General features: G+C 40.1%; 2 protein-coding genes and 2 long non-coding RNA genes across 5 annotated transcripts in view; 3 read left to right on the top strand and 1 right to left on the bottom strand.

Annotated features, from left to right (window-relative positions):
* The first annotated feature begins 12 nt into the window (after nucleotides 1-12).
* LOC117593959 lies at nucleotides 13-3,497 on the top strand. Its single transcript, XR_004575433.1, has 3 exons — nucleotides 13-445; nucleotides 1,444-1,654; nucleotides 3,305-3,497. It is a non-coding gene; the product is annotated as an uncharacterized LOC117593959 (long non-coding RNA).
* Nucleotides 3,498-6,282: 2,785 nt separating this feature from the next.
* LOC105009745 (butyrophilin-like protein 10) lies at nucleotides 6,283-15,196 on the bottom strand. Of its 2 annotated transcripts, none has more exons than XM_034290760.1 (6): nucleotides 15,026-15,196; nucleotides 11,824-12,076; nucleotides 9,603-9,956; nucleotides 8,832-9,113; nucleotides 7,539-7,691; nucleotides 6,283-7,228 (listed from the first exon to the last, which is right to left on the bottom strand). In XM_034290760.1, exons 2-6 carry the CDS (start codon nucleotides 11,891-11,893, stop codon nucleotides 7,182-7,184), a joined length of 906 nt encoding a protein of 301 aa, XP_034146651.1. In that variant the 5' UTR covers nucleotides 11,894-12,076; nucleotides 15,026-15,196; the 3' UTR covers nucleotides 6,283-7,181. The 2 variants fall into 2 exon arrangements, with proteins under 2 accessions (XP_034146651.1, XP_034146652.1); XM_034290761.1 differs by having other exon boundaries at nucleotides 8,832-9,107.
* A 5,698-nt stretch (nucleotides 15,197-20,894) lies between these two features.
* Nucleotides 20,895-25,521, top strand: LOC109615065. The gene is made up of 3 exons (XR_003778023.2): nucleotides 20,895-20,999; nucleotides 24,989-25,021; nucleotides 25,437-25,521. It is a non-coding gene; the product is annotated as an uncharacterized LOC109615065 (long non-coding RNA).
* LOC106023985 (high affinity immunoglobulin gamma Fc receptor I-like) overlaps nucleotides 25,516-26,932 on the top strand; it is a 76,384-nt gene continuing 74,967 nt past the window's right edge. Inside the window, exon 1 of the mRNA XM_034290758.1 lies at nucleotides 25,516-25,674. The gene's annotated coding sequence lies outside the window, so the exon portion shown is untranslated. The remainder of the gene's footprint in view (nucleotides 25,675-26,932) is intronic.

Raw genomic sequence — 26,932 nt, 5'->3', positions numbered from 1 at the left:
AGTGCAACCATAAATATCGCAATAGTACGCACGTTTATACCAAGACCCACTTCTGTACCTTATTGTGTTCAAGGGGTAAATTCGGACCAAACAAACACAACAGAGTAGGAAACCAATCTCCGTTCCGTTTATTGCTAAAATGAAAGTCTTTAAAACAAAGCCGATAGGATTTCTCTACTATACTGGTAATTCAAGATAGCGGTGACAGCCCCCGCAGAAACCGTTCATATATACATACAATTCTGCAAGCTAGAAAGGAGCCGGGTTATTACCACCACCTGGTGCAGAAACTTCGTCTGGATTGTGCGCGTTTCAGATACTATTATCGGATGGACACCACCCAGTTTCACATGTTGCTCAGCAAAGTTGGTCCCTTCATCGAAAGGCAAAACACATTTTGGAGGGAACCCATGAAACCTGGACAACGACCGGCTATATATCTGAGGTAAAAGTGTGTTACCGTACTGTTAAATGGATATTAGTGATGTGCACTTCGCGAACGATTTGTTAGTTTTGAACGAATATTTCTAGTGACTTGGGACTCGTGAGTCCTTTTTCTAGTGACTCGTTCATATCGTTCATTCGAACCGTTTGTCAGCGGATTACTACAACATGATCACTTGCTTCATACCCGTTCCTACAGCTAATTTCTCCGATCAACTTCTATGTGCATTCGCAGAGAAAATAGACCAAGGCAGGAAAATCATAAATACATGTTTATAACTGATCATTGAACGCAGACTATAATAATTAATATAGTTGATTACTGATGCCATGAAAAAAGATGAAAACAAGCACGATACCGCAGCCTTTGCCTATGTAAAAAAGACTAGTAAGCGGTTGTTTCGTTCATTTGAACGACTGGCGGAGTTCAACCCAACCACGGAATACACTTTTACGTTCGCTAAGAAAAATAGATCAAGACAATAGCATAATAAAGACATTTGTAAAGGATAATTGGACACGTGGTAGGTCTAAAATAATTAATGTAGTAGTTGATTTTTTTTATTGTAAGGATAAATACAAATAAAATACACTGAGCCTCTGTCTAAGTAAAAGACTTGTGAACGACTGACTCGGTCAGTTTTATCGTTCAATTAAACGGTTGTTTCATTCATTTGAAGGCATTAGTGACTCAAATGAACGAAATGACTCGAAAGAATCGCTATTTTCCCTGAACGACTCGACAAGATCCGAGTCAGTAGAAAGAGTCGAACTTCCCATCACTAATGGATATTAGTCTGTTATCCTATCAGTTAAAGTACAGTATAACCGGCATTACCACCTCATTTATGATTCTTTATATTATTCTATTAATTAATAAGAGAGCAATTTTTGTCTTTCATTGCACAATTTGTATTAACATCGTTAAAGTAGATTGATATGAATATTAAAGCTTGCATCCTACTTAATATACAAATGGTCAACATTCTGTCATTACAGGTACTTGGCAACTGGTGACTCTTAGGACCATTGCCTACAGCTACCGTGTGGGCATCAGTACTGTGGTTGGCATGGTTGCTGAGGTCTGCAGGGTCACCTGGGAAGGCTTGGAGATGGGCTACATGCCTGAGCCAACCACAGAGGACTGGAGGACAGTGGAGGGAATTCAGGAAGCTCTGGAACTTTCCCAACTGTGTAGGTGCCCTGGATGGTAAGTATGTTGCTATAAGGTGCCCAGGCCATTCAGGGTCCCTGTATTTTAACTACAAGGAGGGCTACTCCATTGTCCTTCTGGCCGTCGTTGATGCCCGTTGTAGGTTCTGGATGGTTCACATTGGTGCCTATTGGAGGAACACTTGCTGCTTCAGCATTTGGCAGGGCTCGTCAGGCTGGCTCCCTTCACCTGCACGCTGGTGCCCCTCTACCTGGCGCAGAGCACCTAGGCCCCACGCCCCATGTCATTGTGACCAGGCATTCCCCCTCCTAAGATACATGATGAGGCCCTTCCCAGGTAGAGCCTTGACTCAGAAATGGCTAAACTTTAACCACAGCCTGAGTCGGGCCAGGATGACAGTGGGGTGTCCCGTCTGAATCCTAGCATCACAGTGGCAGGCCTACCAACGAGCAATGGCTGTGTCTCCAGACAAGGCTGACTGGATTGTGAAGGACACCTGCATGCTCTACAACTTACTCCATCAGGAGGTCAACATGCCACTCACCTAAGACCTGAACCCAGGGCTAATGGATGCCGGACACCATAGGCGCCAATTTATGTTTTCCTCCGTGGGTGCTCATAGGCGCACGCCATTTTTTTATTTATATATATATATATACACACACACCTATATATACCTATATATACACACACCTATATATACCTATATATACACACACACACACCTATATATACCTATATATACACACACACACACCTATATATACCTATATATACACACACCTATATATACCTATATATACACACACACCTATATATACCTATATAAACGCACTACGCACACCTATTCATTTACTTATTAATAAAGCCGTAAAGTAGATCTTTAAAATTTACCACTTATCACAAATACAGGATTGGAGATGAAAAGTTTAACTGACACGTAGGCCTAACCGCGATCAGTTCGTGGGAAATTAATGTTTTGCGCTATTATCTAAATATCGATTAAAAAAAAACGACACATATAGTTTCTGGGAGTTTCTCCCTAATTTCTGCTACGAGTTTTTGATAGTGGCATTTTTTCATCTGAGAAACGCTGTGATTGGTGGATAGGGAGCACCCGGAGCAGGTGACTGGTTATGTCGCTGTCACTAACATCGACATAACCAATCACAGTGTGACAGACGCTTTACATATCACCAACGGCAAGTTTAATTTTAAATGAATGTAGCCTACTGGCGGACTGGCGGTCTGGCACACGTGGGTGCTCGTGCTCGGTATTTTCGTGGGTGCTCGCTATTTTCCGTGGGTGCTCGAGCCCCGGAGCACCCACGGTATCGGCGCCTATGCCGGACACAGTGCTGGTAATCAGGGGTCTGTGGAGGCACTGGCTGTGAGGGACAAGTTAACGGTCTACTTCAGTTCCCCAGCTGGAGCCTTGCAATAAAACAGCTCTTCTAAGAGCTCCATACAAACAACAGCCCTTCTAAAAACATCCATACAATAGCTCTTTTTAGAGCTACCTACATTTTCTAAAAAGCCATTTTTCCATCCTGTCGCAACACAACTGATCTCAGAAATGACCAGATCGAATCTAATCCTATCACTTTCCACAATTTGTATTGTTTTACTGTTCTATGAGGTGCTTCTTATTCTATTAAACTATGTATTTTGTGTCTGACCCAACAGTGAGGAGCCCCCAGGAACTCTAAATCACCTTGTTGTCTGGCTGATGTTTTATCCACCACAAATACCTGCCACTCGTAGAGCAAGTTCTGAGTATTGTACGCAGATGTTATGTACCCGGTCATCAACCCTACTGCCACACACACTCACTGTGACCCCACACACACACTCACTGTGACCCCACACACACACTCACTGTGACCCCACACACACACTCACTGTGACCCCACACACACACTCACTGTGACCCCACACACACACTCACTGCGACACCACACACACACACACACTCACTGCGACACCACACACACACTCACTGCGACACCACACACACACTCACTGTGACAGTCTGTACATAAGTAGCGTTATGTACAGACTGTGTGGATATTAAGTAGCGTTATGTACAGACTGTGTGGATATTAAGTGGCGTTATGTACAGACTGTGTGGATATTAAGTGGCGTTATGTACAGACTGTGTGGATATTAAGTGGCGTTATGTACAGACTGTGTGGATATTAAGTGGCGTTATGTACAGACTGTGTGGATATTAAGTAGCATTATGTACAGACTGTGGATATTAAGTGGCGTTATGTACAGACTGTGTGGATATTAAGTAGCGTTATGTACAGACTGTGTGGATATTAAGTAGCGTTATGTACAGACTGTGTGGATATTAAGTAGCGTTATGTACAGACTGTGTGGTTATTAAGTAGCATTATGTACAGACTGTGTGGATATTAAGTAGCATTATGTACAGACTGTGTAGATATTAAGTAGCATTATGTAAATACTCCACAGTAATTAAAAATAATGTCTATTATAATGTTTGTCAAATGGAAAAGTTGCACCATTCCTCTGTTTCTGGACATTTTAAACCCACAAGTTCTGATGCTCTAGATACTGAAATAGTCTAAAGATGAACAGTTTTATTGCTTTAATCAGCACAGTTTTCAATTGCAAAAGGGTTTTTTAATTATCAATTAGCCTTAAAATGATAAACTTGGATTAGCAAACACAACATGCCATTGGAACACCAGAGTGATGGTTGCTGATAATGGGCCTCTTTACACCAATCCACATATTTCTTAAAATATTTCCGGACAAAATAGTAATTTACCATATTAACAGTGTCTAAATAATTGTTATGCACTTTGAGATTATTCATTGTTGCAGACTGCATTTTTAAATATTCCCAACACCCACTCCAGTGGTCGCAAGTTCACATCCACCCAGAGGTGGATGGGGAGCTACAGTTCCTTGAGGGAACCATGAATGCCAACATGTACTGTGACATACTGAAGCAGAGCATGATCCCCTCCCTTCAGAGACTGGGCTGCAGGGCAGTATTGCAACATGATAACGACCCCAAACACACCTCCAAAACAACCATTGCCTTGCCAAAGAAGTTGAGGGTAAAGGTGATGGACTGGCCAAGCAGGTCTCCAGACCTAAACCCTATTGAGCATCTGTAGGCATCCTCAAAAGGAGCGAAAGGTCTCTAACATCCACCAGCTCTGTGATGTCGTCATGGAGGAGTGGAAGAGGACTCTGGTGAACTCCGTGCCCAAGAGGGTTAAGGCAGTGCTGGAAAATAATGGTGGCCACACAAAATATTGACACATTGGGCCCAATTTGGACATTTTCACTTAGGGGTGTACTCACTTTTGTTGCCAGCGGTTTAGACATTAATGGCTGTGTGTTGTGTTATTTTGAGGGGACAGCAAATGTACACTGTTATACAAGCTGTACATACTACATTGTAGCAAAGTGTTATTTCTTCAGTGTTGTCACATAAAATTATATAATCAAATATTTACAAAAATGTGAGGGGTGTACTCACTTTTGTGAGATACAGGCAAGCATTATGAGGAAACTGATTTAAGTAAAACATTAATTTCCTGATGTAGCACTGTAACTCTGTAAAATCTTTAAATTGTTGTCTGGTAATATTTAGACTCACTGATTCATAAACAGGTGTATGAAAATGTGGTCATTCATAGTAAAAAAAACACAGCAGGGCCATTGGTATTTTATATTCACAACAATAGTAGTAAAAAAACATTACACGGCTAAAAAAATTAAGGGAACACAAATCACACATCGGTCTCTATAAAGGAAATATATTAAAGATCAGAGGTTCTCAATGGCATCAATGCCTTCGTCATCCAGGAACTGCCTACACACTGGCAACATGAGGCTGGGCATTGTCCTGTAGCAGGATGAACCCAGGGACCACTGCACCAGCGTAAGGTCTGACCATGGGTTTGAGGATTTTATCCCGGTACCTAACAGCAGTCAGAGTACCGTTGGCCAGCATGTGGAGGTCTGTGCGACCCTCCAAGGATATGCCTCCCCAGACCATCACTGACCCACCACCAAACTGGTCATGCTGGATGATGTTGCAGGCAGCACAACGTTCACCACGGCGTCTCCAGACTCTTTCACGTCTGTCACATGTGCTCAGTGTGAACCTGCTCTCATCTGTGAACAGAACAGGCCGCCAGTGGTGGACGTGTCAATTCTGGTGTTGTCTGGCGGATGCCAACCGAGCTGCACGGTGCTGGTAAGAGCACAGACATCATCAGACTATGTACAGATTGTGTGGATATTAAGTAGCATTATGTACAGACTGTGTGGATACTAAGTAGTGCAGGGTGCTGGGCTGTGAGCACAGGTCCCACTAGAGGACGTTGGGCCCTCATGCCATCCTCATGGACTCTGTTTCTGACAGTTTGTTCAGAAACATGCACACCAGTAACCTGCTGGAGGTCATTTTCTAGGGCTCTGGCAGTGCTCCTCCTGTTCCTCCTCACACAAAGGAGCAGATACCAGTCCTGCTGCTGGGTTGATGCCCTGTCCAGCTCTCCTCGTGCAACGGTCCGTCTCCTGGTATCTCCTCCATGGTCTTGAGACTGTACTGGGAGACACAGCAAACCGTCTTGTGACGGCACCTATGGATGTGCCATCCTGGAGGAGTTGGACTACCTGTGCGACCTGAATGGGCTGCAGGTACCACCTTATGCTACCAGGAGTGACAAGGACACTAGCAAAATGCAGAAAGGATAAAGAGAAAGCAATAGTGGTCTGTGGCCACCACCTGCAAAACCATTCCCATTTTGGGAGTTTTCTTGCTGTTGCCTCACCTGTTGTCACTTTCATTTGCACTAAAACATTGATTCACAATCGCTTATGCTTCCTAACTGGACAGATTGACATCCCTGAAGTTGAACTGACTTGTTCACAGTACAACACTTGGTTATACAGTTTACACAGATGAATTCTACACCAATTCTAATAAAAAATATGTCTGTACAAAGGTGCTACACATAAAAATACCAATGCAGTTTGGAATAAGGCCAGTTAGGGTTTCCATATTCACAAGGATAGAAAAGTGAGATGCAGGTATGTAATGCAGAGCTGGTTAGGTTAAGGCATCATTCTACAGGTCCACAGTCCTGTCAGGAATCTGCCTTCTGTGTCCCAGGATGGTTGAATTCCCTGACAGTTTATGTATTGTATTATTCAGTACAGAACCTTCTGTGTGTAACTGGGTCCATTATGTAAAAAACAGGGCTGTAGCAAGTCTATAAGTCATTCACATTTTAAGTAACCAGCCTTCCCAGACATGAGAAGTAGAGGTGCTGCAACCCCCCGGACGCAGGCTCAGCCCTCCAATGAGATTCAGGTAGTCCGTAGTGGAGGTTGATGTGTGTCATTATGGTTGACGTGTCTCCAGTCAATAACTGTTCAATTCCACCACGTGATCAACCAATATCAGCACTCCTGCTCATTTCCCTCAGTCATGTCCAGGCATCAACATCACACTCATGGTGCCATTCTGCAGATTCCCATTGGGCTGTGCATTCCCATTCTCCTTCCCTCACAACAGTGGATTCCCATTCTGCTGTGGATTCCTGTTTAATACTCCTGAATAGAATGAGAAAATGATTCGAAAAGACCAGTTAGCCAATAATGTTTTCTACATTAATATGTTCAATATAAACAGTCTGTGTATTTTGGACAACTACCAACAACCTAATTAATCACTAGATCCCAATGTCACACCAGGACCTAATTAATCACTAGATCCCACGGTCACACCAGGACCTAATTAATCACTTGATCCCACTGTCACACCAGGACCTAATTAATCACTAGATCCCACTGTCACACCAGGACATCTATTCATCACTAGATCCCACTATCACATCAAAGCTAACTCCGATCAGTGACTTACCTCTTCCCCAGTGCAGTAGACCTTTACTCTTCAGGATGCAGAGAACTACAACTACAACAATCAATAAAACAAGACCACCGATCAGACCACCGATCAGACCACCGATCAGAAACCCAGACAACCAGGACTGGCATGGCTCAGGAAACATTCGATCTGAAACAGAAGTCACATAGAACAATTTTAAAAGCCTTATAGTTATATTCTAAAAGCCTATAATCTAATAAATACACATCCCCAAACACTAAACAGAAGGTTTTATCACCATTTCAGAAAAAATAAGTTAAGAGTGTATGAAAAACCACCAAAGATAGTGGGATAACCACACTTGATTTCTGAGACCCCATGTGTATTTTTCTCTCCATCAGTACTGTAGTCCAGGCAGTACATCCATCAGGTAGCCAACAGTCTATTATTGTTTATGCTAATCATTTTCTCATCATTCTAATGAAGACCTCACATGAAACACGAATCTCTGTCCAATAGTTTGGTCTAACAAGGTGTCTGGTATTCAGGTTAACTAATGAAGACCTCACCTGGGACATGAATCTCTGTCCACTAGTCTGGTCTAACAAGGTGTCTGGTATTCAGGTTAACTAATGAAAACCTCACCTGGGACATGAATCTGTGTCCACTAGTCTGGTCTAACAAGGTGTCTGGTATTCATGTTAACTAATGAAGACCTCATCTGGGACATGAATCTCTGTCCACTAGTCTGGTCTAACAAGGTGTCTGGTATTCAGGTTAACTAATGAAGACCTCACCTGGGACATGAATCTCTGTCCACTAGTCTGGTCTAACAAGGTGTCTGGTATTCAGGTTAACTAATGAAGACCTCACCTGGGACATGAATCTCTGTCCACTAGTCTGGTCTAACAAGGTGTCTGGTATTCAGGTTAACTAATGAAGACCTCATCTGGGACATGAATCTCTGTCCACTAGTCTGGTCTAACAAGGTGTCTGGTATTCAGGTTAACTAATGAAGACCTCACCTGGGACATGAATCTCTGTCCACTAGTCTGGTCTAACAAGGTGTCTGGTATTCAGGGTAACTAATGAAGACCTCACCAGGGACATGAATCTCTGTCCACTAGTCTGGTCTAACAAGGTGTCTGGTATTCAGGTTAACTAATGAAGACCTCACCAGGGACATGAATCTCTGTCCACTAGTCTGGTCTAACAAGGTGTCTGGTATTCAGGTTAACTAATGAAGACCTCACCAGGGACATGAATCTCTGTCCACTAGTCTGGTCTAACAAGGTGTCTGGTATTCAGGTTAACTAATGAAGACCTCACCTGTGACATTAATTTCTGTCTCCATCTTGTGGTTGATCTGCTGCTGTTGAACTCTACAGGTGAACATGTTGTTGTCAGTCTTCTGGATGGTCACATGTCCTCTCACACTGTGGCGACCATCTGAGTCTGTCCCTGTCTCTGTAGATCCACCAGGGAGGATGTTTCCATCACTGTCCAGCCAGGTCGTCTCGGGTTTGTAGATCAACCCTCCAGCCTCACACTCCAGGATGACACCCATGGGATCAACACCCACAATAGTGACCCGTGGTTTAGATGCTGCACCTCCACAGATGAAACAGAAGATACAACATGTTCTATAGTTGTCTGATGTCTTTTAAAGGGGAAAGGGTGACTGGTCAGACACAATGTCATGATGTTAAAACTAATATCACAATAAGATTTGACAGAAGGAGGAAAAATGCTTTAATATTTATTTGTCAGTTATTTGGGGTGTATATTTCTGATAATCCATGCTGCCAATATTTAAATAACTCACCAACAATGAGTACCACTGTGTTGTTTGGAAAAGGTCTCCTCTGCTTTTTAAACTGTGCATCAGTTATGTTTTGGATTATCAAGAATTTAACCTCTAAGTGTGTTTTGTGCCATTGGATAAGAAGGAACACGAGTGGTTCAGCAGCAGAAATTTGTTTTAAAGGAGGCGATCCTTAATGGCAACGCCGGATACTCACTGTCCCTAGTGGACGTTAGCCTGATTTGGCGGTTCACTACAGCTACAGGAATTATCGTCTCAATACTTAAATGACTCACCAACAATGAGTTGAACAGAGTCTTTCTGAAAAGAACCTCTTAGTGTTGGAACAAAGCAGGTGTAGTTTCCAGCATCAGAGAGTTTCACTCCGGACAGTTTTAAGGAGATGTTCCCGTTCTTCATTTCTTCTTTAAACAGCGACGTCCTTCCTTTGAAGTTGTTATTCTGGTCTTCATTATAGTCTTCTTGGCTACGGTAGAAATGCACCTCTTTAGGTTTGAGGTCAGGTCTCTGCCACTCCACTGATTCACCAACAGCGCTGACGGTTCCGATGGTGGTTCTCAGAGAAAAAGGGAGGATGACATCATCACCTACGATGCCTAAAATTGGTTCTGACTGGCCAAGAACCTGGACTGGAACAGCAAAGCATATGAACAATTAAAACACTTGGTTTATTATTATTTATATCAGGGACATGGATGTAGTCAGTTATGTACGCAGTAGAAGGGATCCACCAGAATATTTCAAAATGTAATTAGTGGTTTCATTGAAGTTGATTCATGGACTGAGATGGAAATATCAGATTTAAATGGAATAGAGAACGGAATAAGAAACAACTATTACACCTTGATAAACTAGGATGAGGCCTTTCAAAGCTAAACGGTTAAAGATGTTTTGAAATCTAATAGAACTGGAGCAAATACAGCAAGAGTTTATAAAATGTTTCCCTCAACATGGTTGAATTATGGAATGGCTACTTTGAAGTCAAATGTATTTCTAATAGACAAGGTAGAAAATTCCTACTGTCAGAATTATTCACTGATGAGCCAAAACATAATGACCACCTGCCTAAAATGCTGTTGATCCTCAGTGTGCCGGAAAAACAGTGCCGAGCCGCCGAGGCAAAGTGATTCTACAAGACCCCTGAAGGTGTGCTGAGGTATTTGGTGCCACCACATTAGCAGCAGATCCTTCAAGTCCTGGAAGTTGTGAGGTGATCCTCCATGGATCGGTCTTGTTGGTCCATGACATCCCAGAGATGCTCAATCGAACTGAGATCTGGGGAATTTGGAGGCCAGGGCAACACCTTGAACTCTTCATCATGTTCCTCAAACCATTCCTGAACAAAGTGTGCAGTGTGGCAGGATGCATTATCCAGCTGAAAGAGACCACCTTCATCAGGAAAAACCGTTGCCATGAAGCAGTGTACCTGGTCTGCAACAAGGTTTAGGTAGGTGACACGTGTCAAACTGACATCCAGATGAATGCCCAGACCCAGGGTTTCCCAGTAGAACATTGACCAGAGCATCACACTCCCTCCACTGGCTTGATGTCTTCCCACAGTGCATCCTGGTACCATCACTTCCTCAGGTAAACAGCACACAGCAGGGTGTGTTGTGATACATTCTTCATGTAACCATCATAAACCCTTTCTGTGACTTGTGCCACTGTAGACCTTCTATCGGTTCAGACCAGACGGGACAGCCTTTGTTGCCCTCGCACATCGATGAGCCTTGGGCACCAAACACCCTGTCGCTGGTTTGTGCTTCCTTGGACCACAGTCAGTAGGAACTCACCACTGTCACCAGGAGCACCACACAATCCTTGTCATTTCAGAGATGCTCTGACCCAGTCGTCTGACCATATCAATTTTGTCCTTGTCAAAGTGGCTCAGGTCTTCAATCCTGCCCATTTCTCCTGCATCCAACACGTTTACTACCAGTACTGATAGTTCACTCACCATCTAATCTACCCAGACCATAACATGTGTCCTAGGAGATGATCAATGTTATTCACTTCAACTGTGAAGGGTCATTATGTTTTGGCTCATCTGGTTTATAAGAGAGACTGTATCCTGGAAGTATGACATCACATCACTTCATACTGTTGTAATTGCCTTGTTAAGATAATTGAGAACAAATTAATAATGTACTATGACTACCTGGATAAGGTCTAAACAAAAAAGAAAACTCAGTTACACATGAATATGACAAGAAAGACAATGAAAAACATTAAGTACAGAGTAATCAAGAGAATAACACCAAATGAATTGTTACATATTTACATATGAAACATTGCCTTCAATCACAGATGGAATTATAAATACGACTGGAATAAAGTGAAAAGTTGATCATCAGGGGATATACATACTGTTGGTTGAGAAGATCAGAGAGTTTAATTTTAAACTAAAAAGGGGTGATGAGAGTCTTGCACTTCGTTCAAGCAATTTGTTCCATTGTGGACATGTAACAGTCCAGTGTGTTTGTGTGTCAGTCTTACCATCATACTGCGCACTGCAGACAGAGAGGAGAGTCAGGAGACAGATCACTGGCAGCTGATAATCCTCCATTCCAGAGTTGATGTTGACACCACAACTAAATAAATCACTGTAGGTGAGGACCTGTTGGACTGATCCTACTGACGCTGGAGGGATGGAGATGAAAGTGTTGACACACACTTCTGGTTTATTTCAGGTTTCTTCCAACTAAGTGAGATGTGTGAGAAGTTCCACAACTGGATGCAACACTTGTCTCTGTAAACACAGGAAAACATGTAATTGATTAGTATCATGGTTGACATGATTGACTCACTTGGCAGCAATAATTCTTACAGACTAAACAAATCTGGCTAAGGGCCAAGAACAGGAAATCATCATGGCTAGCGAAAGAATACCTGGCAACATCTGTACATGCTGAAAGGGTTTTCTGGGCTGTGGGTCTGACAGTCAACAGACTACATAAGCCTACTGGTCTACTCACAGAGCACATGGACATGCAAATCTATGGAGGCACCAGACAGATTTTGTTTGGTTTTTGTTCATTATTTTTATAGAATGTATTCCTATTAAGCTTCCTTCCAAGGATATTTTTTTATTCACTGGGACACATCGTTAGGTTTGTTTGTCTGTTTGTTTGTCTGTTAGTCTATATATAAAGTGAAGTTTCATTTGGAAGGTATAGTTTTAAGGGACTGTAAAAAATTGCCAAATGGTCTAATTCATTTTGTATTTTGTTGTTATGACCAGAAAACTTTGACACAAAGAAGTTAGCTAATGTAAGGCAATTCATACATATTTCTACATTAATTCATGGGAGACAATGCGCGTTTTTGATGACGTTTATAATTCATTTGCAATTGTAATTAATGGGAACACTTGTAACAATAATTAAAAGTAAATCACTTGTTATAAAATACTAATGACTTAACAGGCCTATGCATTAGGTTAATTGTTGCAGTTATGGCATTTCTGAATCTGAATGTCTCCCAAGTAAAAGTATATCTAGCCTAATTTTTTATACTAAAACGTTATTCAGGTTGTTAACTACATTTTTGAATAAAACATTTAATGTTTTGCGCAACATATTACAATAAAAAAAAATCTTCATTTATTGCCTCTCTTTTTGGCACAAGTGGGTGGGGTTGACTGTTATTCAATCACAAACGCTGAGGACTTATCAATAGTGAAAATATTGGTAATGCACACCCCTAGTCAAAATATCTATCAGCCTCCTTCATCAGCCTCTGATAGTCTGCCTACATAAACCCAAGTACTCCCCCTAGTGGCGACTAAAGACAATTACTGGTTTGCCACAAACAGCCAAGAGGATGTATTTCCTGGCAAAAACCAGCAGCAAGCGAACTAACCCTAACTCATTCTCTAACCTCCAAAAGGTAAGCAACATTGACGTACTTAGAAACAGAAGATCTGTCACAGTGAAGAATTGTCGTCGTCCCCCATCATATTCTCCAGCAAAAAATATAGTTGTGTGGCTATTAGCCCACAATAACTTACTCTTAGTGCTTTAAAAAGCTTTTTTGGAGTGCCATAACTTGTCAAGGAAGGGAATCTTAAATAATTCCCAGCATCAGTGGCGGTGTGTCCTTCAGGGTTACCCAAGTCAATCTGAGCAACAGGCATGGGATCCACCCGAACAATAAATAAATTATTAAATGGATCTGACGTATCTGAGCCAAGTGTATGGTCTAAGGTAAAAAAACAAGTGAATATGAGCCAGTAGCCTATACGTATATACATTTGACAGACAGGTTATGTAAACCTTTTACACACTGCTCTAGTGCAGTGGTTCCCAACTCCGGTCCTTGAGTACCCCCATCAGTACACATTTTTGTTGTAGCCCTGGACAAGCACACCCAATTCAACTCAATGAGAGCCTGATAATTAGTTGACAAGTTGAATCAGCTGTGCTTGGCTGGGGCTACAATGAAAATGTGTACTGTTGGGGGTACTTGAGGACCGTAGTTGGGAACCACTGCTCTAGTGCTATGAGAATTGCAGCTATGTGACTGCAAACATCTCCAAGTTTATAGAAACCAAGTACCCCTGACTGCAGTGCTGCAGTTTGGGGCAAGGAACAATCTGGGTGTGGTCAAACATTTGACTCCACCCACATTTGACAAAGCCAGACAATTTTTTTCTATCTGAGATTTGACAGTCACACACTGAATACAAACTCACAAGTTTGTACAAGGCACATGTTGAATACAAACGTAGTTAATATTTGAAGATCGTAAGAAATATCATATTAAGGGATACCAGCAAAACGTATGTAAGAGGAGAGCTGGTGAAAATCCCACTCATCACTCTCGAGCGAAGGTTACGCTCTGCTCAACGTCTGTCCCATGGCTCTGCTCAAAACCGCACACCACTCACATGAAAATTGCCACACCAAAATGCTCTAATGTGTAGAGACTACACACACATCATTTTATTTATTTTTCAGAGGGGGGGCTTTTTGGGGGTTTCGCCACCCAAACGTAACAAATAATGGTAGAGATCAGGGTAGATTAGTTCATTAGTTCAGATGAAAACAAACTAAGCCTAACATCCTTATCCAGTGAGTCGTGCAGGAGACAGGGTTGATTCAAAACATGGTTATTGTTTAAGTTCCAAAAAAGGTCAATATGTAATAAAGGACGAGGAGAAAGTCGTGTTATTGTTTAGAAACAGGATTATACACCCCTTTAAGTTACGCAATTACCATGCTCACTTTTCACGTCATCGTCAGTGCTTCAGTCAAAAACTAATCCAAAAAACATAAAAATGACAATCTGATTCTAAATTAGCAAGGTGCCATGTCATCACCACAAAACAACTATTTATTACAACTATTTTTGTTGATGGTCTTGCAACCGTTCTGTTCAAGTTAGCATCCATTCTTAAGGTCTGCTTAAGTTGTAGCAACATGGCTATAATACTGTGATAGATTAGTTTGTTTAGTTCAAACTTCGTTCCATAACAAGTATGATGTTAAGACTAACCAATGTGACAGACAGTTAGCTATACTATATCATAATACCCAAACATAGAATAGTCTGTCCCATAACTACAAGCCAAGTACAGTATTAGCTAGTAGTAGTAGTAGTAGTAGTAGTAGTAGTAGTAATGTAGCTGGCTAACATGTTAGCTTTCTTCGTCTACAAGTCCACACTACGGAACAGAAAGTAAAATACAACAACCTACCTCGTTATATTACTTTGTTATATTACTTGGTGCTTGTTTTTTCGAAGGGGAAGAAATAAAAAATGAATAAAAATGTTTCGTTATTCCTTGCTAGAATTGATCTGCTTCTTGAAAGCAACATAAAATAACATAAATGGAAATTACCCTCTGAGAAGACTAACCGGAAGTGCCAAAAAAGTGGCCATTCGATAAAATTCATCGAAGGGCCACTTGAGGAGCAGTTTCCATAGATCTCTAAGGCAAAATGCCCAACTTTACTGCAGAAATATGTTTATAATTTAAACTCATCCGTTTAAATTATATTATGTCTTTTAATTAGGGGTCGTGGGCTATTGGGTGACAGATGTGGTTCTGGCGCTGTCAGTTGTGTCACTCCTACCGGTTTGTCCTTTCTGGTATCGCCTCAGCTAACTCAATTAACTGACAAGTAACGTTATAATCTAGTGATTACCGCCCTGTAGCACTCACACCAATCCTCATGAATTGCTTTGAGTGGCTAGTTAAAACTCACATCACAGACTCCATGCCTGTAACTCTTGACCCACTGCAGTTTGCCTGTAGACATAACAGATCTACAGAGGACTTCATCACTCTGATCCTCCACTCTGCACTCTCTCATCTGGACAAGAGGAACACATATGTGAGAATGCTGTTCATTGACTACAGCTCAGCCTTCAACACCATTGTGCCCCACAAGCTGGCGGTGAAGCTCAGGGATCTGGTTCTCGACCCCTCTATGAGCAAATGGATCCTGAACGTCCTGACAGACAGTCCCCAGGTGGTGTGGATGGGCAACACCACCTCCTCCTCCTCCTCACTGACTCTCAGTACTGTTCACCCCAGGGCTGTGTGATGAGCCCGCTCCTGTACTCTCTCTTCACCCATGACTTCGTTAAGTTTGCAGACGACACCATCATAGGCCTGATCTCTGACGACGACGAGTCAGCCTATAGAGACGAGGTAAGGTCACTGACTTGGTGGTGTCAGGAAAACAACCTCCCGCTCAATATCAGCAAAACGAAGGAGATGATTGTTGATCACAGGTAGGGCTGAAACGATTAGTTTAATCTCACGTGACCAATGTATGGGCCTGCAATATCGCGTTTTGACCGCTACGACGCTGTGGCGTTAGAGTGTAATGCAGCCGTTACAAATGCTTTTGCGGCAGAAGAAAAAACAGCGCGAATTACATAGGGAGTAAATAAACGGCGAAGTATGGCGGAGTGTAAACGGGTCCGGACCAGTAAGGTGTGGGAAAGTTTTACAAAACTGCCAACTAAGAATGCTGTCATGTGCAATACATGCAAGGCTGAGCTTGCGTTTCACGGGAGCACCACATTTATGTTAGAGCACTTAAAGAGAAAGCATCCCGGATCAAGAGGAGCCGGTGAGAGGTGAGTGTTCAATCTCCAGGTGAAGCTTACTAGTTGTAAATCTCTTTATTAGAGAATGCAACACTGCTATTCATAAAAGCGGTAATATTAAAAATAATAATATAATTACAGTATTATGATTTATTTTGCATAGAATAAAGCTTGATCGAGCTTAGGAGTCAGGGCTGTTTTTATTAATGTAACACTATTGGGTAAAGTCTTATTACTTGCATGCATTTTATTCCATATTCATGAAGACTTACAACAGGAGATGTCAGGAAGAATATCATGTCATTTACTTTTTCATACTGTTAATTAAATGGTGAATAAGAATGTATTTGTCAGCACAAAAATGTCATGGAAAAAAAAATGTATGTCCTGAATTTAATGTTCCTTTTTCTGTTTCATTTCTAAGAAAATCAGTGGGCCTAATATTGATGACTTTTTCCTGAGGAGGAATTCATGTACTCCTCAACAAGCCACTGCTCTTACAGAGTCAATTCTAAACATGATTGTTAAAGACATGAGACCTCTTTCCCTTGTGGAAGGAGAAGGCTTTCGTGAAATGGTTTCTACATTCCATCCTGGATATATCCCTCCTTCAAGAACCTACTTTACCAGATTAATGGAGCAAAAATATGAAAAAACCTGTCAAAAAGCAAATATACACCTACAGTAATGCAGAATCGCAAATACATGTTTCAGGAACAATCTATGAGAATAATTTACAATAAGGTCCATTAGATAATGTTGATTAACTATATAAATGAACATGAACTAATAATGAACTGTACTTCTGCAGTATTTACACATTTAATGTTTGTTAATGATAACTTCAACATTTACTAATACATTAATATAAATACAATGAAATAACATGAACAAAAATGAACAGCTGTATTTTTATTTACGTTAACAAAAATGAATAATGTTATAAATGTGCTGCTCATATTAGTTCATGTTAGTAAATACATAAATGTTTACAAATTAAACCGTTACCTTAGTGTGAATTGCTTTTAGATTTCAAACTAAACATCCAGTAAAGATGATGACTAAACAACAGTTTAACCACTAAGAGAGTTAAAAATAAAATGTTCAACTAAAATATTCTGATTTTTTTTTTAAAGGTTAAGGAAACTATTCAGGAAGGAAAAAGCTTCATTGCACTGACCACTGACATCTGGACTAGCCTTCCAACAGAAGCATACCTTGGTGTCACATGACACTTTAGAACTGAAGACTGGAACATGAAGAGTCTCACTCTTGCAACCATGCCTCTTGAGGAACGACATACTGGTGTCAACATAGCCACATGGTTGGAAGAGGTTGTCACAAAATTCAACATTTCCCTAGACAGCATTAAAGCGGTTGTTCATGACAATGGATCAAATGTTGTGGCTGCACTGAAATTGCTTGCTGAGAAACATAATTGGGTCTCCGTCCGCTGTACTGGACACACACTTCAGCTTGTCGTGAACCATTCCTTCAAAGAGACCAGCATTAGCAAAGCTTTGGGAGCTGCAAGGACCTTGGTTGAACATTTTAGAAGAAGTGAACTGGCCAATACTAAGCTGAAAGAAAAGCAGCAGCAGATGAACACACCAGAGCATAAGCTGATAGAAGACGTCGCAACCCGGTGGAATAGCACCTACTTTATGCTGGAGAGACTGCTGGAGCAGCGCTGACCTTTTACTGCCACACTTTCGGATCCTGAAGTGACACCACGGGGCAAACATTACTCTGATTTGAAGCCTGATCAGTGGTCATTACTTGAAGAGCTAACCCAGGGCCTGCAGCCTTTTCAATGTGGCATTGAGTTTCTTAGTGGCCAAGAGTACACAACATTGTCGTGCCTTCCTCAGCTTGCACAAGGGCTACAGAGGTCTGTGCAACAATCCCTGATCTTCGAAACTACTCCTGGAAAAGCTTTTTTAGCCAAAGCTTCTAAAGAGTTAGAAGAAAGATGGGGGGATATCAGCACTTTCCTCAAGGAGAAAGATAACACCATTCTTCTGTCAGCAGCCATAGATCCAAGATTTAGAAAACTCAAGTTTGTGCCTGCTGAACAGAGGATAGAGGTTAAAAGCACTGTTGAGGTCCTTTCTATTAAAGCAGGAAAAGAGTTCTGGGAATGTACAGAAGAAGGGCAGCTTCAGTGTCACAGTGTCACTGTTCCTAGGAGAGAGGAAGAGTCAGTGTTAGAAACCCTCCTCCAGTCTGACACCGACAGCCTCAGTGAAGAGGAGGAGTCACATCAGGAACAAAAGATTCAGATGGTGAGAAAGGAAGTACAAATGTACTTCTCAGAACCGCAAATAGCGAAACAAGAAGATCCTTTAGGTTGGTGGAAGGAAAATGAGGGACGCTTCCCTAACCTATCAAAGCTGGCAAGATCATTTCTTTGCATTCCTGCCACATCCACTCCAGCAGAACGGATCTTCTCAGCTGCAGGAAACATTTGCTCACAAAAAAGAGCATGCTTGTCACGTGAACATGTTGATATGCTGACCTTCCTTCATTTTAATTCAGCACTTATTTGAAAATCAAAAAAATGCCAGTGCAGAAATGAGTGGTCTTCAAATAATGAAGCTCTTAACACTGCTGCCAAGAAATGTTTACATTTAAAAAATGTTGCTTTTGTCTGCAATGCAGCAGATATTTTTGTTGTTGACCTGTTTAGTTGGAGATTCATTAAAGTTCATTAAAGCACAATTTGAAAAGCTGAAGTGATTATTTTGTTTTATTAATTAAGGTTATAATATGTATAACTGAATGTTATAACTTATTGAAAAGGCTGAATAATCGTTCCAAACTTACTGATTAGTTGGTGAAATAATCGATGATTAGTCGATTAATCGTCACAATAATCGATAGGGGAGAGTATGTTTCCTTATCTGTTTAGTCAGAAGGCTCTAACGTGTGTGTGTTCAATGAAGGAGAGCTGCAGGTCTAGACAAGCCAGCAGAATAGAACCCTGAATGAATTGTTATTTCAGTGGTAAATACATTAGCCATGTCCTTGCTAGTTGCTAGATTTACATTTGAGATATTTAACTAGTAGACTCCAATAAAACTTTGTGCATTGATTTAGCTAGGTGGAAAAATCATCTAAAAGGTTTATTATCACATTAAAACGGAGGTAAACTACGAGAAATTGACTGCTTCGCTATGTTTTTCTTGGTTAAAAGTTGAAAACGTGTTGCGTTCACAATGCATTCAGTTCATTGGTCAGAATAAGCTATAGCCTGCCAATTGGAGTCCTCATGGGTACAGTGGATATAAAAAGTCTACACACCTATGTTAAAATGCCAGGTTCTTGTGATGTAAAAAAATGAGACAAATAACTTCTTCCACTTTTAATGTGACCTAACATAACGTGAACAATTTAATTGAAAAACAATAAGTGGGTGTAGATGAGTGGGTGTGGTGTGTAGATGAGTGGGTGTGGTATGTAGATGAGTGGGTGTGGTGTGTAGATGAGTGGTTGTGGTGTGTAGGTGAGTGGGTGTGGTGTGTAGGTGAGTGGGAAAAACATGTTGATGCATGAGACACTCTGAGACACTGAAACAGCATAATGTGAAAGAAGTTCAAGGGGGTGTTGAATGTATAAACCCTATCAGTAAGCTAACCATTTATTTCAAGACCACTACACTAAATGGCAAAATATTCTTTTGATGTGTTCTTTTCATACTACTACTATAAATACAAATACATTTATAGATTCATTATACCTTACAGTACATCAATTATTAAATATTAGATGAATTGAAGGAAGTTGAAAGGGGTGAATTCCTAGACAGATCTGGTTATAGTAACACATGTTTCTTGATAAGACAATAAACACTAGTTGTTGCTAGTTTATAAACTTGAATACAATTTAATAGATAGACATCCCAGTAGAGGACGTCGGGCCCTCATGCCCCCCTCATGGAGTCTGTTTCTGACACTTTGGTCAGAATCATGCACACCAGTTGCCTGCTGGAGGTCATTTTGCAGGAGCAGATACCAGTCCCGGTGCCGGGTTGATTCCCTTCTACAGCCCTGTCCAGCTCTCCTTGTGTAATGGCCCATCTCCTGATATCCAGCTCCTGAGACTGTACTGGGAGACACAGCAAACCTTCTTGCGATGGCACATTTGGATGTGGATGCTGGACTACCTGTGCAACCTGAATGGAACACTAGCAAAACACATAACTAGAGAAGAATCAGTCAGGAAGGATAAGGAGAGGGCAATTGTCTGTGGCCACCACCTGCAAAACCATTCCCTTTTTGGGGTTGTCTTGCTGTTGCCTCTCCTGTGCATCTGTTGTCACTTTCATTTGCACCAAAACAGATGAAACTGATTCACAATTGCTTATGCTTCCTAACTGGACAAATTGATATCCTGGAAGTTTATTTGACTTGGTGTTATACTGTGATGATTACGTGTTCCCTTAAAGTAGTGGAAGGTTAGTCTTGTATGTCTCCTTCTCCACTAGGGGGTGTCAGTGTGTCAGAACAGAAAGGAGGAGGGTCTAGAAGTCTAGTAGAGCTGCTGTAGATCACAGAGACCCACTCATCATCAACACAAGATGGAACTGACACCAGTCTGCTGGATACTCTGTAAGTACTATGTGTGATCCTGGTTTGAATATGTACTTAATGTGGGTATCAGAAATCTGCACATAGATGATAAAACCTGACAATTTGGTCCAAACAAGGAGAAAAGCTTTTTTTGGCTAAGGTTAGGTTTAGGGTAAAACTTACAGTTTTGGTTAGTATTAGACCTTGGGCTAGTTTTAGTGTAGGACTTCGGGATGAGGGTTACGTGTTCAGGTTAGATTTATGACTAATATCTCCGGTTTAGGAGTTTGGTTTAGTAAAAAATATAATTTGACATAATGTTACAATTAGGTGACCTCCAACTGCCCCATTCAACCACATTATGAATCCTGGGCTTTAATGTAAATAAAAGTTATTTCACAAATTCCACAGTTTTTAACACTTTTCCATGTTATAATAAAATAGATTATATTATTTCGGACACTATAATCAGTATTGTTTATGTTGGTAAACATGATCAAGAAAATGGAATTAAATAATAATGTATTTAATAACATACCCAGATGGGTTTGCTCGGTCCTCTTTCTTCTTTTGTTGGTCAAAGAATAATAATTATTATATTCAGTAGGTTAATAACATAATTCTTGGGCTTAGTTTTAAATAAATATGAGAGTCTAGGATAATTAAACAAATCGACCTAAACCACAATATGTTGGCAATATACAGTATGTCAAATGTATAAATGTTATTAAGATAAATAATTTTTATAATTAACAAACCAAACACTGTTTATCACGGATGAGGATTAGTGCCAAGCAATAATAAAAAAATAAAACCATCTCGACATTAAAGTCATTATAATGCGAGATTAAACTCGTTAAATTTCGAGAAAAAAAGTTGAAATACAATCTTGAGAATAAACTCATTAAATATCGAGAATAAAGTCGTTGTGTTTCGAGAAAAAACTCGTTATATTTAGAGAAAAAAAGTCGAAATACAATCTTGAGAATAAACTCATTAAATATCAAGAATAAAAGTCGAAATTAAATGTCGAGAATAACGCATTCGATCAGTGTGCATTGCATAGCCTACTGATAGAGGACATGGCAGAGTTGGATCAATTAGTCAAGCTGTATTATAGACTTTCTTTCAGTAACAAAGAAATACTATCAACTTTAGCAAATTATGACAGAATTATAATTAGCATACGAACTTTAAAGAGTGCCTGCCTCAAGTGGAGGAGTTTAAGTATCTAGGAGTCTTGTTCACGAGTGAGGGAAGGATGGAACGGGAGATTGACAGACGGATCAGTGCAGCTTCTGCAGTAATGCGGTCGATTTACCGGTCAATCTACGTTCCTACTCTCACCTGTGGTCATGAGCTTTGGGTCATGACCGAAAGGACAAGATCCCGGATACAGGCGGCCGAAATGAGCTTTCTCCGCAGGGTGGCTGGGCGATCCCTTAGAGATAGGGTGAGAAGCTCGGTCACCCGAGAGGAGCTCAGAGTAGAGCCGCTGCTCCTCCACATCGAGAGGGGTCAGCTGAGGTGGCTTGGACATCTGTTCCGGATGCCTCCTGAACGCCTTCCCAGGAAGGTGTTCCGGGCCCGTCCCACCGGGAGGAGACCCCGGGGAAGACCTTGGACTCGCTGGAGGGACTATGTCTCCCGGCTGGCCTGGGAACGCCTTGGTGTCCCCCCGGAAGAGCTGGAGAAAGTGTCTAGGGAGAGGGAGGTCTGGGCATCTCTGCTTAGACTGCTGCCCCCGCGACCCGGCCCCGGATAAGAGGAAGAAGATGATGATGAACTTTAAAGAGAATTTGCAAGCGGCTAGGTCTTTTTAGAAGAAAAAATCTATCCAATTTGCGCGATGTACCCGCTTTTGTCCAACATGAATTGACAACCAGTGGACAAATGCAAGGTTACATAAAAAAAAAAATTTGAAGCCAACTATGTTTTGATGTAACTGAACGTCTTTGATGTAACTGAACGTCAAGGAGCAACATTTTATAAGTGCGTTCGATGGCCCAGAAATACTACTAAGACTACCATATATAGTTAAGCACTTTCATTTGCGATATCATGTGAAACAAAGTCAGGCCATGGGCTAACTCTATGATATCATGTTCATACGAAATAGACTCCCTTGAGAAAACACCACCAATACAACTCAAAAGCTCCATTCCCTGACCTTAATGAGTTTATTCTCAAGATTGTATTTCGACTTTTTTTCTCGAAATATAAGGACTTTATTCTCGATATTTAATGAGTTTATTCTCAAGATTGTATTTCGACTTTTTTTCTCGAAATATAAGGACTTTATTCTCGATATTTAATGAGTTTATTCTCAAGATTGTATTTAAACTTTTTTATATACTTTTTTATAATGACTTTAATCTCGAGATGGTTTAATTTTTTTAATTATTACTTGGCACTAATCCTCTTCCGTAGTTTCTTTCAATAATATCAACATACAAATAATATGACATTTCTCTTCCAATTCAGATTATTCAATAAAGTACAGAATATTACAATAACTACTAATGTAATTACTGTAGACCTGAATGACAATATAAAGGTTAACCTTTGATTGTAATCTATTCTATGAATAAAGAAATAATATCCCCTATCCACACTTATAATGTTATTTTTCCACTAATCAATCAATCAATCAAATGTATTTATAAAGCCCTTTTTACAACAACAGTTGTCACAAAGTGCTTTTACAGAAACACCCTGCCTTAAACCCCAAGGAGCAAACAACAGTAGTGTTGAATATCAGTGGCTAGGAAAAACTCCCTAAGAAGTCCGAAATTTAGGAAGAACCCTAGAGAGGACCCAGGCTCACTAATCCACCCTAACATGCCACCAAATTCACAAAGTGATGGCAACCCTTTATTTCTTATTTTGAAAGATTGCAGAGGCTACCTAGTTTACGTATTTAGTCAATTACTTGTAATTACAATTCTTCCCTTCCTTGTCTCTTAGGTTAATTTTCTTTATTCAATGTTATTTTTATCATATTTTGTTATGTTTCCTTTCTTCTATTTTTCTTATTGTAATTTTTAAAACCCCTATTTCTTCCTTGCTGATTGTAATTGAGTCTTATGTGTTTGTGTGTGTGTGTGTGTGTATCTGTGTGCGTGTGTGTGTGTGGGGGTGTGTGTGGGTATGGTCACTTTACAACGGGGGTACAGATTTGAATGGGGTACACTTGGGGTCAGGACTGTGTGAGGGGGAAAGGAAGTATTAAATGTCATCTCTTTATTGCATTGTTCTTAATGTTACTGACTATTGTCTGTTCATTAAACAAATATATAAATAAAAAAAGAATAACACTGCATCATTTTAAAATAACATTGTTTTAATGTTATTTTAATGTTATTTTAATCTGATGAAGGTCCTCGGACCGAAACGTTTTTCTTATTAAATTTATTTCAATTTTGAAAGTGATGTGGACTATGAGCTGGAGTTTTTATTTGTTCAAATGAATACTACATCATAACATTTAATCCATGTTTAATGGTTTCAATGGAGATCTGCTGTGTTAATTTAGCAACTTTTGGTTTACCTCTCCATGAGTCACACACTTAACACACTTCTCTAATACAGCTTTTATTCTTCTTGTTCTCATTCTCCCACTTCACTATAATTGCATATAAAAGTACAAGTCAGTCATGCCTTCAAATACAATCAAGCTCTTTATTTTGAAAATAACAAATGCAATGTTCTGGGTAATTAGACAGAGAGAGTACGAACCCAGAATAGAATAACCGAAGAACATAAACATAATATAAAATAAATATACCCTTGAGTCATTAAATCATAGATTTTTATACTATGGTCTAAGCATGAATCTGTCCATTGGTAATTAAAGGTAGCTATTAAGATATATTTGTTAATAATACTTAAAATGAATACATTTGTATTGGTAATGCTTCAGTTGGGGTGTTTATTATCTATGCATTTGTTAATTTTTTAACACACCACACCCAGTTGTGTAACTATCGGGGGTGCATTTGTAAATTTTTTCCCCTCCTGTGTTTTAGTGATGGTTTATTCTGGACCAGTGGCAGGTGATGGTTGGTAACTTACTAATATTCGGTTTAAACATTGATGTTCAACAGCCCCCGATCTGTTTATACTACATTCCCAATCCTTATTTCTCTATTAGTCCTCAATCTGTTTATACTACATTATCAACCCTTATTTCTCTATAAGTCCTCAATCTGTTTATACTACATTATCAACCCTTATTTCTCTATTAGTCCTCAATCTTTTTTATACTACATTATCAACCCTTAGTTCACTATTAATCCTCAAACTGATAAATGTTTCCTAACCATCTCTGAACTGAAAATGTTCAATCACTGTAATGAGGGACTGCTCCCTCTTTCTGTTTCTCTCTTAATACATCTGTGTGTCTTTCTATGTCTTTGTGCCTCTCTGTCTCCATCTCTCTATTTTTATCTCAATTAATTCTCACTTCTGTTCCAGTATCTCTGATCATCACTCCAGACAGATCTCAGTTCTTTGAATATGAGTCTGTCTCTCTGAGCTGTGAGGTTCAGGGGAACTCTGCTAAATGGAGAGTTGTGAAGAATGCTGTAAAGGCTTCACAGAATCCTGGTTCTAGCTACAGGATCCCCTCAACCAAAACCTCAGACAGTGGACTTTACTGGTGTCAGTCTTGGTCTGGAGAGCACAGCAAAACTGTCAACATCACAGTACATGGGTATGTTAACAAATGTTAACCAAAACAAGGTGTTTCTATTATTAATTAGTTGATGTCAGACCCTCTTGAATGTGTATTTTATATACAGTTAAGCCCAAAAGTATTCATACCCATTGCCAAATTTAGAGCCATAGTGAATTTCTATTTGACCAATAGGTTTCTTCTGGCAGGAAATGATATAAACAAGTGACAAAACATCATAAGACATTGTGGTGGAGACACAAATGAATAACATAACTATTTTATTTGTTTTTAGTCATGACTTGCAGTTGACTAGTAACTGACTAGAGAACTACTGCTGTTCAGCTGTTCTCAATTCATAGGTGATTAGAATGCTCTCTCATGGTGGAAATTACAAGAACATTTTCTCAAAAATTTTCAACAATTTCAAGGGGTATGAATAATGTTGGACATGGCATTTTTCGTAAAAATGTGATAAAAACAAAAGTAGTTATGTTCTTCATTTGTATCTCCAGTACAATGTCTTATACAGATGCTGGTCATAAAATTTGAATATTAGAATATTTATTTCAGTAATTCCATTCAAAAAGTGAAACTTGTATAATGTATACATTCATTCCACACAGACTGATATATTTCAAGTGTTTCTTTCTTTTAATTTTGATGATTATAACTGACAACTAATGAAAACCCCAAATTCAGTATCTCAGAAAATTTTAAAATTGTGAAAAGGTTCAATATTGAAGACACCTGGTGCCACACTCTAATCAAAATATTTATGAAAATCCCAAATTCAGTATCTCAGAAAATTTTAATATTACTTAAGACCAATACAAAAAAAGGATTTTTAGAAATGTTGGCCAACTGAATAATATGAACATGATAAGTATGAGCATGTACAGCACTCAATACTTAGTTGGGGCTCCTTTTGCCTGAATTACTGCAGCAATGCGGCGTGGCATGGAGTTGATCAGTCTGTGGCACTGCTCAGGTGTTAAGAGTGATACGTGATCACTGTATCACTGAGTCACTGTATCATTGAGTCTCTGTATCATTGAGTCTCTGTATCTTTGAGTCTCTGTATCATTGAGTCTCCGTATCATTGAGTCTCCGTATCATTCAGTCTCTGTATCATTGAGTATCCGTATCATTGAGTCTCTGTATCATTGAGTCTGTATCATTGAGTATCCGTATCATTTAGTCTCTGTATCATTGGGTCTCCGTATCATTGAGTATCCGTATCATTGAGTCTGTATCATTGAGTATCCGTATCATTGAGTCTCCGTATCATTGGGTC

Source organism: Esox lucius, chromosome 24, assembly GCF_011004845.1.
Source record: "Esox lucius isolate fEsoLuc1 chromosome 24, fEsoLuc1.pri, whole genome shotgun sequence".
NCBI classification, from domain to species: Eukaryota; Metazoa; Chordata; class Actinopteri; order Esociformes; family Esocidae; genus Esox; species Esox lucius.
The sequence above is the reverse complement of the archived record's forward strand: the minus strand, read 5'-3'. Positions and strand labels throughout refer to the sequence as shown.